Genomic DNA, 14,970 nt, shown 5'->3' with positions numbered 1-14,970 from the left:
ATTAGTTCTGCAGCCCAGAGCTGACTGCAGTCCTAAAAATGTATGTTAAACTGTTTAAGATGTCTTAAGGAGGGCCTGCTAGCCTGTGTTTAAGGGGTTAATTGGAGAAGTGCGCCTGTGGTTTGCGGTGAGCCACATTGTATCACTGACTCACCACAAGACAAACAGGGAAACAGCCTTAAACCACAGAGTCAAGTGGATACTTGACTTGTGGTTAGTTAAGTGTGTCCAAATTGCAACAATGTCTGATGTGGTTAGTGTCAATTCAGGTCAATTGCATAAGTACGTCTGCGGTTGGATTGCTACATTGCGTTCCAACCGCAGACTGGGAACTGTAATGTTTAAACACCCCACATCAAAGCCTTACACAATTAAAGGTATAACTTTAGTTAGGAATGTCCTAGCGTTCTAATTTTTTGTATGCAAAGGGTTAGAAGGGAATCATGTAGATTGATATAATTTTATTTATTGTACCATGTGTATAAATACATAAACGGGCAAAGCCCTGGTGTAGGTACATTTAAAATTATGTGAGCTGGAGGAGGTACAAGGCATTCAAAGGGGCAGCGGATACATTAAAGATTCAACCAGATAATTTGTGTTTAGCCATTCCAGGGGAAGTCATAAATAAAATGAATGTCCGGGCTTCTAAGTGACCCTGGGGAGAGGTCGCCCGAATGTCTATAGCAGTCCGGAGCTTCAAAGATTTTAACCCAACATAAGTGTGAAGTGCCGGTAAATTAATTAAAGCCATTTGCCTATCAAATGGTGGGGTATCTCAAGGCAGGTAGACTTTCTATCAACGGGGCAAGGGGGTTTTGTCAGGTATGCTAAGTGGGTCAAGTGAGAAATTAGCGCATGACCGTGACGGCTACAGGAACTATTGGCAACATTGCGAAAGGGTAAAGATTGGTTGCCCATTGCCCAGATAGAATTGTGAGGGTATTATAAGCCCATGCACGCTGTCGTGAAGGTGTTCTCTGCTTTTACATCAGATAGCGTGCGGTACCAAGAGACGTTTTCATCACCACGGATTTGTACCCCACTCAGGATTTCGTTAGATCTAAGGACTTGGAAACGAATTCTGCAAGGGCAGAACGAAATTATTTCCTTTGGCGAAGATATAGGGGTGGCAAGTTGCGCCACTAGCCAAAAGACTGCTTCTTGCTCGCGTGTCAACCCCGCTTCTGGGAATTCATACCTGGAGACCAGATTGCTTGAACTTTCATTCCAGAAACCTTTTATTTCGTTCCCGTGTTTATTTGTGATAATGTGTGTGTGTTCTTTATGTGAATAAATACAATTTATTTTATTTCATGCTTTATTCAAAGGATCCAGATGGTAAAGTGTTAATAAGGGTGGTCTCCCGTGACAGGAGACCCCACAGAAAAGCAAGGGAAATTTTGATATAGCTTGCGTCTGGGGTCTGAGGAGCAGAAATAGAATATAAAAACTTGTAAACTAAACTTGTACAACAAAAACCAAAGAAGCCCAAAGCTACATACAATATGACAAAAAAAAATACAGTGAAATACCTATATATCTCTTGAAAAAGGGTAATTTAGTTAAACCCTTTGGCCAAAGCATTTTAAGCCTGCACGCCACTTCAGGGCATGCCCAAATATTGCAGGTCCTAACACTAACTGATTATAAATCTTATTTACCTCTGTAGTTAGAGGAAGAATGATCGCATTGGATCTGTCACAACCAGCTGCAGGAAAGGACTGCTTACTTGGAAAGTGGGAAGGGGCGAGCTTAAATCCTGGGAGGGAGGAGCCACTATATAAGTGTCAATTGGAGTCATATTGGATGTAGCTTTGGGCTTCTTTTTTTTGTGTTGTATACATTTAGTCACGCCCAGTAGCACTCCAATTGACACTTCTATACATATATTATGTGCTAATTGGGGTTTCTTAGAGCTTGCTGGGTATCTGTACGTGTGTATACTAAACTTCAAAGCATCTCAACATGTCCATTTTACTATTTTACTATACTAAGCTGTTTCATTAGCTGTATTAGCAGCACAGGTACCTCCCACTTCTACTTATTGCTACATTATCTAAAAAAAATTCAAATGTATTTATAAAAATATTTTACCATGAAGTTATCCATTGAGAATTACCTCTCGTTTTCAAGTATGTCCTGGGCACAGAGTTATAACGATACATGGTTACATTAAAATAACAGAGGCTATACAGTCAATTTACAGACATGTCATGGACAGATTGAATTGGAAAATTGGGTACAGGGGATAAAAGGGCTGGTGAATTTCAGATTGAAATAGAGAAGCTTTAACTTCACCAAACGGCAACAAACGGCTCACACCCCTTAGCTGCTCTTCGGCTGTGCCAAATGCTGTCCGCCTTTGGGGCGACGCAGCTGTACACTGAAGGGGCTCAGATTGAATGCAGCTGTGAATTCCAAGTCCTTTGTCCTCTTGGCTCATTAACATTCCAGTGGGTGGGGTTGATGTTCCACATAGAACAAGCAAATGTTAACCCTTAGCACGCTGCTCCTGTGCAGAGGGGAGCAGCTGTTGGGGAACCGCATCAGGCGTTCCACCTTGGGGGTGACGCAGTTGTACACTTGGAGCTTAAATCAGCAGAATTGTTATATTAGCAGGTACGAATTCTATCCAAGCGTTTAGTCTGATTATCAGACTTGGAGATTTAATATTGCGATCTTTTTAACTGACTATTACACTAGTCAATATAACTCTAAGGCCATAATTACACACAAAAACATGCGTGGCGTTGCGTGTAGCGGCACCGCGTTGTGCCAAAACAATTAGCTTAAATTCAAAGTCCTTAGACCACAAGTGAAGATCGCGGCGTGTCGTACTGCAATGTGTACGGCTGGGGAAGAGACTGGGATTTCCCCCCCGATGGCCGTGTCACGTGAGCGGTTCAGCCAATGAGGGCGAATCGTTAACGGCCACGCCTACAAGCCTCCTCTGCTCTCCCTCCCTGGTATAATCACTATACTGCTCGGCGGCAGCACTGGATGACGTCACAGAATAGCGCTGCTGCCTGGAAGCACTTGGTATAATCAAGGCCTAAGGATAGCCTTCTTTCTAACTATATATATATATATATTATCAACGTAAGTGAGAAAGGGGGGTGGAGGGTAGAGACGCCTATGAGCCCATATCTAAAATCTAGGGATTAGAGATACCACGATTTCAATCTACTTCCTATATATTAGGTTGTGGAAATAGAAAAGGGCCATTCAAGCATTTGCACTACCAACAGCAACCTCTCCTCTCCTGCATATTGCCATACTAGCATTATTGCTATTATATTCCTCCCTTTTTACTTCCCTTACTAAATTTCACCCCTTTGTAACATTTACTTGACACCTAGATCCAGCAATGAATATGGGATTCATAACCGTGCACCCTACAACTGGAACAGTCTACTGGAGACTCGGAAAGCTGCCACCAGTCTAAGTTCTTTCAAAACTAAAGCTGTCTCACTTTTTAATCTGGTCTGCAACTGTTATATACGCCTATAATATATATATATATATATATATATATATATATTACCTTTAACTGTGCATATAATGTCTTGTATATAATGTACTGTATAACCCTTTTCACTCATTGTAACTATGTATTTGTAACCATGTATTTGTCATTTATAATGCTGTGCCCAGGACATACTTGAAAACGAGAGGTAACTCTCAAATGTATTACTTCCTGGTAAAACATTTTATAAATAAATATTACTATTAACCATTATTATACAACTGCCGACTTTACGCTAACAGACAGTAGTATCTGTCCTCATAAGCTGCTAATTGTTAGCTAGTTTATTATAATTATTTTCACTAGTTGGTCTAAGTCACACCTCGTGTTAATGTTTACTTGTTTCTCTTAACTCTTTTAGTTAATAGGGTTTTGTGAGCGCAGCTATGTCTCCAGAATTCCACAATGTTAACCTACTTCAAGAAACGTGTTCGTATCACCACTTGGAGTGCGCCATTAAATGAATAGAACTAAAGTCTTCTCCTGCGCAAAGAGAATGAGAGAGATAAAGGGAGAGTAAACAGATAAATATATGGGATTAAAAGCTTCTCCAGGGAGAGGGGAAAGAGAGAGAGGGTGATTGAAAAAGAATGAGAAGTGAAAGGAACTCAATCCTTCTCCAGCTTAGGGACATCTTTACTGCAGAGTAAATCAGAGTTTAGGGGGCTTCGAGCCATTTTTGATCGTAGTATCCCCATTCACTTAAATGGGGAATTTCATCCGGAAATTGGCCACTTTGGCAGGTTAAGACCAAGCCCCTGCCTTTTAACATGACAGGATCCTAGAAACCATCCTATTAATATTTTTTATTTTATATTGTACAAAATATTACTTTACATGCCATGAAAAGGGGCATTATAAGGCTGCTGGGGGGCAGTTGATATGGGTGTTTTGGGAAGGAGGGCAGGTGGGGGGCGTTCCAGCTGCCCCAGGAGAGAGGTGTTAGGGCTGTTTGATGCTCTCAGCTTGGGCTAACAGCCTCTCCTCTCTTTTCTGTCTCATTCGCTCCTGGAATTCCTCCAGTTTTTTTCTCTGTGGGTGCAAGAAGGGAGGAGCGAGGGTCATTAATGGTCCCCATGCAATACCAGGCTCCCCCTCACACATACAACTGTGGCACCCTCCATTTACACACCACTATTTCAATTCTAAACAGCAGGCCTCAAAGATCCTACTACTACTCCTGTCAACCTTCAGCTAGAGGGTGACGATCTTGAAAATGGACAATGGCTTTAATATAAAAGATTTACAGCGCGCAAAGGCAGTGCCAGCCTCCTCTCACACACACACGCACAGGTACAGCATGGTCAGCAGCATTGCCAGTCTCCCCCTCTCACACACTGCTAAACCCTGACATGTACAGTCAGGGCCGCGGATAGGGGTGAGACAGCCAGAACTGCTGTACCGGGCCCGGTGTGTTTAGGGGCCTGGCTCTCCCTGCCCACACATCAATTCTCTGCAGCAGCTGTATGATGCAGGAAGATCACTGAGGTGAAATCCCTTTCTCTGCAGAGACTCTGTAGGTGGTCGGGGCCTAGGTCAGTGGTCGGGGAAAGGAGGACAGCAGAGTAGGGCTGAGGCTGCAGCCTGAGTGGCAGGCTGCGAAAGGTGAGCGGCAGGGAAGAGTTAAATCAGAAGGGGGAAATACAGACATGAAAAGGGAAGACGGAAATAACAAGAAAAAATAAAGTACAAGAGAGAAATACATAAGAGGGAAAAGAAAGACATAAGGGACAAAGGGGGAATGAAACGAGAAAACGATGCTGGGGAAAAAACATTCTGGAAGGATAACAATGAAAGGGAAATATGGAAAAGAAATGGGGGGGGGAGGAGAGAAACATGGAGGATGAAATAAAGAGAATGGCATGTGTGAGAGAAGAGGGAGGAAAAAAGACACGAAGGGGAAATAAGATAAATACGTGAGGGGAGAGCAGAGAGGAAGACATGCTGCAAGGAGGAGAGGGAAACATGCTGGGCGGGGGGTGGAAGAGAGAGACATGCGGGGGGGGGGGGTAGAGGAGAGACATGCTGGGGGGGGGAAGAGGCGAGAGACATGCTGGGGTGGGAGAGATGCTGGGTAGGAGAGAGACATGCTGGGGGGAGGAGAGACATGCTGTTGGGGAGGAGAGAGAGACATGCTGGGGGCAGAGGAGAGGGCAACATGCTGGGTGGGGAAGAGAGATGCTGGGTGGAGAAGAGATGCTGGGGGGAGAGGAGAGAGGGACATGCTGGGGGGGGGAAGAGAGACATGCTGAAGGGAGGGGAGAGAGACATGCTGGGGAAAGGGGGGAAGAGAGACATGCTGGGGAGGGGGGGGGGGGAAGAGAGACATGCTGGGGGGGGGTGAGGAAAGGGAAACATGCTGGAGGGGGGGGGGAGGAGAGATGCCAGGAGGTGGGAGAGGAGAGAGACATGTTGTGGAGGTGAGAGTTAAACAGAAATCTCATGAAGGGGAAAATAAGAGGGACAAGGGGGGCAAGAGGAAGACATTGATAAGGGTTAAACGCAATTTAAAAAAGCACATTTCAGGGAAGAAAAGTAAAAAGAAAAAAATATTGGAAGGAAAATAATGAGACATGGTAGGGGGGTGAGATCAGAGATATTATGGAGAGGGGGGTCAGAGAGACTAGGGGGGAAAAAAAGGGAGAGCGAAAAACATGATGGAGCAAAGTAGACAGAATGTGATTATTTCGTAATAATTCTTCAAATTTGTCCTGGGCCCCACAAATTATGTTGGTGGCCCCGTATACAGTATACAAAGCATAGGTAGGTATAACCAGCAGCAGTTCCAGCCTCAGCTCCCCCTCCCCCTCCCACCCCCCACCCCCACACAGACAGACACACACACTCCACGTACTGTATATACATAGCACAAGTACAGTTCGGGCAGCAGCCAGCCTCATCCTTACCTGCTCATCTTGCTCTGGGGGGCAGATCTCTCTCTGTTGTGAAGAGAAGAGGTTTATGAGTGAAAAGCCAATCTGAGAGTTTAGCCCGTTTGTGTATGAATGTGTGTACATGCATACAGGCATACCCCGCTTTAAGTACACTCACTTTAAGTACACTCGCGAGTAAGTACATATCACCCAATAGGAAAACGGCAGCTCACGCATGCGCCTGTCATCACGTCCTGAACAGCAATACCGGCTCCCTACCTGTACCGAAGCTGTGCGCAAGCGGGGAGACTATAGAGCCTGTTACACATGCGTATTTACATCAGTTATGCACATATATAATAATTGCAGTACAGTACATGCATCGATAAGTGGGGAAAAGGTAGTGCTTCACTTTAAGTACATTTTCGCTTTACATACATGCTCCGGTCCCATTGCGTACGTTAATGCGGGGTATGCCTGTATATTGTTTTTCTCCATATATGTGCAAAGTGTGTGTTAATCTTGTATATTTCATGTCTTTTACACCAACTTGTAACAAACATAAATTAAAACATGTGTATATACTATTATTGCCCTCTGAGATGTAATTGTGCAACTGTTAACATTAGTCTAAAGCACAATGATAGTATAGGTAGAAGAAAAAACACAAACACATAACTTGGGTAGAGGTGAATTCTGTTTGGATGTTCAAGGGGTTAATGGACTATTTAAGGCGCTCCAGACAACCATCACACAATATTGTATTTATTTATAAAAAATGTTTTACCAGGAAGTAATACATTAAGAGTTACCGCTCGTTTTCAAGTATGTCCTGGGCAAAGAATTCTGATAACAATACATGGTTACATTAAACGAGCAGGAGGTTATACAGTCAATTCACAGGCATCTCATGGACAGAGAGTTGGGAAATTGGCTACAGGGGATAAAGGGGCTGGTGAGTTTCAGATTTAAATAGAAAAGCTTTAGCGAACAGCAGCAAATGGCTCACAACCTTTATATACCTCTGAGGAAGCAATATACTGTAGTATTCCGAAAAGCGTTGGGTCTGAATTTCAGCACTCCTGTCTTGCATATTAGGCTGCGTCCATAGAGGGGCTGACCGTGCGTTGAGCGATCAGACTGCCTAAAGGAAGTGATCGCGTCTATACAGCGTGCTTGCGGAAGCGGGTGCGCGATGCGCGTGAAATCAGTCAAAACTGATTTCTCGTGCGATAGAGCGGTCACGTAAGCGGTTCGCCCAATGAGGGTGAACCAGCGCCGTGACGTCACTGGCCCGCCCCCGGACAGCGCGCGTACTAAGGCCAGGGAAAGCACCGGTTTTCCTCAGCCTACGAACGGCTGCAGTGTCTATGGACACAGCCTAACAAGGCACGCTGAACTGACATCATCCCCAGAGTGTTCATGGTCTCTGACCGACAGATATGCCGTTCAGAGGTAGAGGAGCGCAGGGAGAAACAGCAAGGCGCAACGGATAGATCCACCTGCAGCAAGAAGACCCTACAAGGCTCCTCGGGACATTACACAGGAAGTTGGAGCTGCAAAGGCTGCTCAATAAGTATTGTTGATGCAGGAGTGGCCCAATATTACATCAGGCAGATGTGACAAGCTCTAAATGAATTTAAATAGTAAGAATATAAATTTGGCTTAATGCACTTTTTTGTTCATATTAAAAACATATTACACGATCGGAGGGGTTCTGTGCTGTGTTTTCTTGACAGGATTTACTGTGGAAGGACGGTTCCTTCACTAGCTGCAAATGCCAAAATTGTGTATTTTGTAAAAGATATATTCTCACGTCATTTTACTTGTGTGTATTTTTTTTTTTACCAGCCCCTGCTGGTAACAAAAACCATTGCAACAACTGCGATTTTGCCTATACTTGTGTGTGTGTGTGTGTGTGTGTGTGTGCGTGCGTGTGTGTATGTATAAGAATAAAGAAAATTTAGATACACAACACATCAAAATAAGTAGTTAAATAAAGGTCCCTAAATGCAGCCTCAAAATTCCTAACCTTACACTAAGATTACCACATATATAACCAGACAAAAATTAATAAAGGGCGCAAATCAGCAGACCAATATATATAAAATAAACAGTGTATCAACGTGACCTTGTGGCTTTTTATTCATTCTCTTTAGGATTGAAAGGAGTTGGGACTTTGTTATTTATTTTCCTTCATAATGCTAAACACACACACACACACACACACACACACACACACACACACACAAACACGATGGTGATAGAGGAGATACTCACCTTGCGCTTCACAACATACTCCTCAAAGTATTCTGCCTGGTTTGAGATCCAGAACATGGTGACAGGAAAGGACAGATACAAGGCCATCTGTGGGGACATGAGGAGGGAACCCTGAGTGCTGAGAACAGGAAGGAGTGTGTAGAGATGAGGACAGTCGGTAGTGAGCACAAGCAGAATATGTGTGTGCGTGTAGAAGTACACTTGCATCTGTATATATATATATATATATATATATATATAGAAAAAATAGAAGAAAAGAAGCGCCAAATCCTAGTGCATTACTGTGCAAACTCGATATATTTAATGCCCAAAAATCTCAATAAAAATGAACTCACAAACATAGAACAATTAAAAGCATTTTATGAGATATACTCATGCTCCAATGACCAGGAAAACGCTGCTTCACTGCTGTCTTTGGCTCCGTGACACCTCTGGATCTGTATGCTGCCTTTGCAATTCACCGCATGCAGGAACTGACGTGTTCAGCCATCCGCGATGATCTCTCCCCGGGTGCACACCAACAGATGCTTTTTTGTTCCCACCGGGGACGGTGAATGTCGCGGACCAGCGGATGACGTCACAAAGATGGCGGAGGATGCCGGACCGGTAGAATTCCAAGCAGCTCTGGAGTAAGCGTTTATGAAGGTCCACTGCACACCTTCCCTACGCGTTTCATCAGGCAGACTGACTTCTTCAGGGGAAGGGCTCTGGGTGTGTGGTAGGAAGTATATATACACACCCACGAGTCCAATTAGGTAGATTGGTTGGTAGGCAAAAAATGTGTGGGCAATCTGTATGACTGAATAGTCCCATTGATTAGATATTTGAACACCTGATGATAGGTGTCCACAATTACTTATATGCCAACACATAATAACATATGAACATAATAACACTCATAATTGAATAAATATAGTAAAATATATTAAAACAAACTTACAGTTGATGTCCTGACTTGATTAAAATAACCAAAGGGTGTATCTGGAGATATCAAATACCCCAATAGATATAATTAAACTGAGACGATAAGAATAATAATTTGCACTTAATGAGTATGGCTTGAGGAGGGTAGATCTGATGACAAAATTTAATACTAAAGAGTTGATTGAATTTATTTGACACTTAGTTATATGAGTATAATTAATACTAGCTGACTGTGTCTAAATTTGGCTAATAATGGATCTGAAAAATCCATGTATAAATTGAACAGTGATTCAAGATAATGTGTTCTAATATTACCAAATGGATTATATGGCGAAAGTAGGTGAAAAATAACCCTATATACTAATCTATTATCCCACTCGTTTGGAATTATACTCAACTTCAAAACATACATTTTTCTTTCTCTCCATTCATGTTAATTCACACTGATACACATACACACTCTTTCATCACTTGCTTTCAGGAACCTTTTGACACCTCCAGCCATAAAACACATCCACACCGGGGGAAGGACCAGCACAGATAACATTCCAATAGACACTGTTTATAGTATAGCTTTTGCTTGCTTCATTCATTCATTCTAACATCGCCGGAAGAGGAGATCAGTGTATCTCGAAAGCTCGCACAAATAAAAGCATTTCGTTAGCCACAGAACGGTATCATCTATTTATTTTTTGATTATATCTATATATATATATATACATATATACATATATATATATATATATACACACACACACACACACACACACACACACACACACACACACACACACACACACACAGTGTTTGACAAATCCCCCAAAAATCTACTCGCCGAACCAAAAAATCTACTCGCCACCTAGTCCCGCCCCTAGTCCCACCCCCAACCCTAGTCCCACCCCCAACCCCGCCCCTAGTCCCGCCCCCAACCCCGCTTTAAAATAAAATCTTAATATATAAATTCAAAAGTTGTGGGGTTGAAACGTGAAACGACATCTGGCCAATCAGATTGGGTTGAAACGACATGTGGTGAATCTGATTGGTCCAGCCTCTGGCCAATCAGATTGGTGGCTCTATGACGTCACCCAACTGCCACACACGCACACACACCACCTCCCGCCCAAACCGCCGCCTCACACCCCTGCGCCTCCCCTCCACACACACCACCTCCCGCCTCCCCTCCCTCACCCCGGTGCCTCCCGCCGCAACCGTCCGGGACCAAGCGGCTGAACGTATGGCCGGGAGGGGGCGGGACGGCCGGGAGGGGGCAGACCACCCCCCCTCACCCGTACCACACCACCCCCTCACCCGTAGAGTGCAGCGCCGCACGGAACTGCGGGGGGGGGGGGGGGGGGCGGGGTCTGCGCCCAAGAAAGGCGCCGCACGGAACTGCGGTGGGGGACCGGGGGACGGGACGGGGCCTGCACCCGAGAAAGGCGCCGCACGGGACTGCGGGGGGGGGGGGGGGGGGCGGGGCCTGCGCCCCAGAAGGGCTCCGCTGAGCGCCGCACGGGACTGAGACGTGTGTGTGACAGTGTGTGACACTGTGTCTCCCCTCCTGTCCACTGTCTCCCCCCCCTCCTGTCCACTGTCTCCCCCCCCTCCTGTCCACTGTCTCCCCCCCCCCTCCTGTCCACTGTCTCCCCCCCCCTCCTGTCCACTGTCTCCCCCCCCCTCCTGTCCACTGTCTCCCCCCCCCCTCCTGTCCACTGTCTCCCCCCCCCTCCTGTCCACTGTCTCCCCCCCCCTCCTGTCCACTGTCTCCCCCCCCTCCTGTCCACTGTCTCCCCCCCCTCCTGTCCACTGTCTCCCCCCCCTCCTGTCCACTGTCTGGTTTTTTTTGGTATGTATTTTGTGGGGGCACTAGTAAGAAAAAAATCAGCTGACATTAAAGATTTTCTTTCTATAAAGCATAATGTATTTATTTTAGTTACAAATGCATTATTTACATCAGTTTTGCATGTATATGATGTTTGCAGTACAGTAGATGCATCGTAAAGTGGAAAAAGCAGTGCTTCACTTTAAGTACATTTTCACTTTATATACATGCTCCGGTCCCATTGCGTATGTTAAAGCGGGGTATATATATATATATATATATATATATATATATCCATCAAATAAGCACTATATGTATATAAAAAAATACAAAATATTTATTATATGAAAAAATAAAAAACACAATTAAAACCAATGTCCTCTCAATGACAGTTGACTGGATACAAAACCTAAAATGTAAATAAGCACTTTACAGCAAAACAACCCCCTATGTAAGTAACCTAAAGAGCTAAATGTATACCTCATCAAAAATAAGGTCTGTATTTAATACACAAGACCTGGACCAGCCGGTCAAAAATAGTGAGGCGTAGATCCCATGATCTAGTACGACTACTTATAGGTGGATATACAGGGCCTAAATAGACATGCCTAAAAACAAGTACAACCAAAAACTAACGATACCACCACAAATACAAATAGCATGGATTAGTCGCGCGCTCCTGCCGCAGAGGCGATTTGTGGCCTAGGGGGAGACGGGACAGGGAGGTATGGCGGAGGTCGTGGCATCACTGAGCTGGTTTGCCCTCATTAGCTGAACCGCTCGCGCGACAAAATAATTTTGTCCGCTCAGCAATCGCGCGCGCGCGCTATGGCCTGCCTCATAGAGGCAAGGCCTTTTGTTCGCGTCGAGCTAAGTATGGACGCGGCCTTAGAGTTGATGAAAGCAGCATCAACTGGTAAAGTCAACAGTTTTAAATATATCTTGCTGCGATCTTGGAAAACGGAGCTGCGGTTAAACTGCGTGCTGGCCTGCGTACTAAGAATCAGAAAAGACCCATTTTGTTGGCACACACACCTATTTAATTAAGCATTTAGGTAGCTCCCTTGGCTAGTACTGTACTATAGATCTCATATTCAATTACCCCTTGCATACGCACTTACCCTAACACCCGTTTTACTGTCTCTGTAAGTTCTCCCTACTTAAGGCTTACATTGCTAGCTCTTCCAGACAGGGACTCATTTTCCTAATGTTTACTCGGTCTGAAGCATTTATTCCTATTATGTAACATGTATTACTGATGTAAAGCACTATGTACATGGATGGCGCTATACAAATAAACAGAGATAGATTATATATACACCTCAAAAGCACTACAATTTTAATATTTATTTAGAATGATCATTCGAAATAAATATTTAACTTGCAGTAATGCTGGTCCTCGTTTATACCTTTGACCATGCACCTCTCTTATTGCCCTTTAGTTAGGATTGCAATTGAGCCACTTGGACTGTGATAATATCCAATTGGAAGTCATATAAGGCACTGCAGGGGTCAAATTATGTCCTAGGGGCACTTTACTGAACATACCATCTACAACATGGGGGTAATGTACAGCCAGGGTTAATGAGGTCACATTACACCTATACGGGGGGGTTGGGGGGGGGGGGGGGTATAAAGGTATTAGAGGTAATTGTGTCATATTATGCCTCAATTAGAGGCCAAGGAGGTACAACAAGGATTAATTAAGGTATATTACGCCTTCTCTAAAGGGCAAGAAGTTAAAACAAGGGGTAATTACGTAATATTGTACCTTGGGCACAATAGGGGCTAGTGGCGTCATAATATTCCCTGAGAGGGGGTCAAATAGTAGCATAAGACATAGTGAGCGTTAATGACGTCACGCGAGTCCCTTTTTGCGTTACACGCCGCTAGAGTCCCCATTTACCTCCCCACTGCACCCTTTAAAGTCACGTGTTGTCGCCCCAATCTGATAGTTACCCTGAAAACCTCCAGCTTCACCCCCATGTTTAGCACACCGCGGCCAGGCCACGCCTCCTCGCCTTCGATTGGTCTCAGCGCCTGTCAGTTTGCGTAGCCATGGTTGGTCAACAGAACTATGCAGGAGCGAAGCTCAATGCGCTAGCAGCTGATTGGCCAGTATTATTCCTGCCCCTTCTCTTCCGCTGTCTGGCAGTGACGCGACCGGCCTCCATCTTGAGTTCTGGCAAAAGTCTCCGATTTGACAAGGGTAGGGCTGGCCGGCCGGCTGGCCCTCTCTCTGTATGATTATAGATAATAATAATAATAATAATAATAATGCAATTTTCTATTAATAAGGTGTATCGAGATTATACTAATATTTCTATGTAAAGAAATAAATCTAACAATAATAATATTAATCAAAATAATGTATACAAATAATTATAGTTATAATATTTAATACAGAATAATAATGACATAATTCCAATAACACAACCACTAATAAAACTAACCTCAAGTTCAAATAATAACAAATACATCTTTCAATATTAATACGTTGAATAAAATAATGAGAACAATAACAATAATGCACCTATAAAACTGCATCCCCGCTAGCGCTGAGCAGCAAAAAGCGGCTAGTGAAATCTTGCCGCTTTTACTTACATATATCTATATATGTAAGTCCCCGCTCATGTGGTGCACCCTCGTGCGCGGGCACGCACGCTCACCCACGTTTGTGGCAGTTGGGTAAACAATTTTTTTTTTACTTTCGAGCGCGCTCAACTTGCCCGCAACGCGCATTTGCGCGCGTTTCCGAAATAGCCAGGACACCCGGCGCTCATGCTTGGAGATCTGGTGATGTCACCGCTGTCAAGCATGAGCGCGGTCAGCGCTAGCGGGGCCGCAGCCCAAGGCTGCGCTTATAGTAATGGCAACGGCGACGCGACCGCGTGAAATCACACGTCGCCGTCTGTTGCCCTAGGTGTAGGAGACCTCTGGAGGGCGACAGGGGGCGTGGCTCGTGACGTCAAGCGAGCGGTTTGCCCTCGGCTGAACCGCTGATGTCACGCTGCCGTTGCTGGCCAAAGTAAACATTCTTTGACTACAACGATTTTGGTCACTGTGTCGCTGCGTATTGCCTTTGGGGTCGCACCCCCTATGGGCACCTGTGACGGACTTCAAGTACTTGCAGCGCCGTTGCCACTTCGCAGCCTAAGAATAAAAATCATTCTGCTATAATATCAATACAAAATGTATAAAAGTAATAGCAATAATGATATAAAAGTATTAAATGCATTGGGGTCTTTTTTTAAGATGTATTAGTTTTTTTAATGTATTGGGGTCTTTTATTAGATGTATTGGGGTCTTTTATTAGATGTATTGGGGTCTTTTTTTTAGGTGTATTTGGGTCTTTTTTTATATGCATTGAAGTCTTTTTTTAGTTGTATTGGGGTCTTTTTTTTTAGTTGTATTGGGACTTTTTTTATATGCATTGGGGTCTTTTTTAGATGTATTGTTTTTTTTCTATATGTATTGTTTTTTTTACTATGTATTGTTTAAAAAAAAAATGTATTGGGTCTTTTTTGAGATGCATAGCAGTCTTG

At 44.1% G+C, this 14,970-nt stretch overlaps 1 protein-coding gene across 1 annotated transcript; it reads right to left on the bottom strand.

Moving 5' to 3' along the window:
• Positions 1-4,315: 4,315 nt before the first annotated feature.
• On the bottom strand, positions 4,316-13,534 carry PET100 (PET100 cytochrome c oxidase chaperone). The gene is made up of 4 exons (XM_075577273.1): positions 13,385-13,534; positions 8,683-8,769; positions 6,436-6,468; positions 4,316-4,561 (listed from the first exon to the last, which is right to left on the bottom strand). Exons 1-4 carry the CDS (start codon positions 13,409-13,411, stop codon positions 4,472-4,474), a joined length of 237 nt encoding a protein of 78 aa, XP_075433388.1. The 5' UTR covers positions 13,412-13,534; the 3' UTR covers positions 4,316-4,471.
• Positions 13,535-14,970: the final 1,436 nt, after the last annotated feature.

This window comes from Ascaphus truei, chromosome 20 (genome assembly GCF_040206685.1).
Source record: "Ascaphus truei isolate aAscTru1 chromosome 20, aAscTru1.hap1, whole genome shotgun sequence".
NCBI lineage: Eukaryota > Metazoa > Chordata > Amphibia > Anura > Ascaphidae > Ascaphus > Ascaphus truei.
Note: the sequence above shows the minus strand (reverse complement) of the source record. Positions and strands in the feature narration are given on the sequence as shown.

Excerpts from the sequence above, each read along its gene's own strand:
- PET100 (XM_075577273.1), bottom strand. The coding sequence starts at position 13,411 with ATGGGGGTGAAGCTGGAGGTTTTCAGG. Across the intron at positions 8,770-13,384 it reads TGAAGCTGGAGGTTTTCAGG|ATGGCCTTGTATCTGTCCTT; the intron begins GTAACTATCAGA and ends ATGTCCCCACAG. Across the intron at positions 4,562-6,435 it reads CCCCAGAGCAAGATGAGCAG|AGAAAAAAACTGGAGGAATT; the intron begins GTAAGGATGAGG and ends TTGCACCCACAG.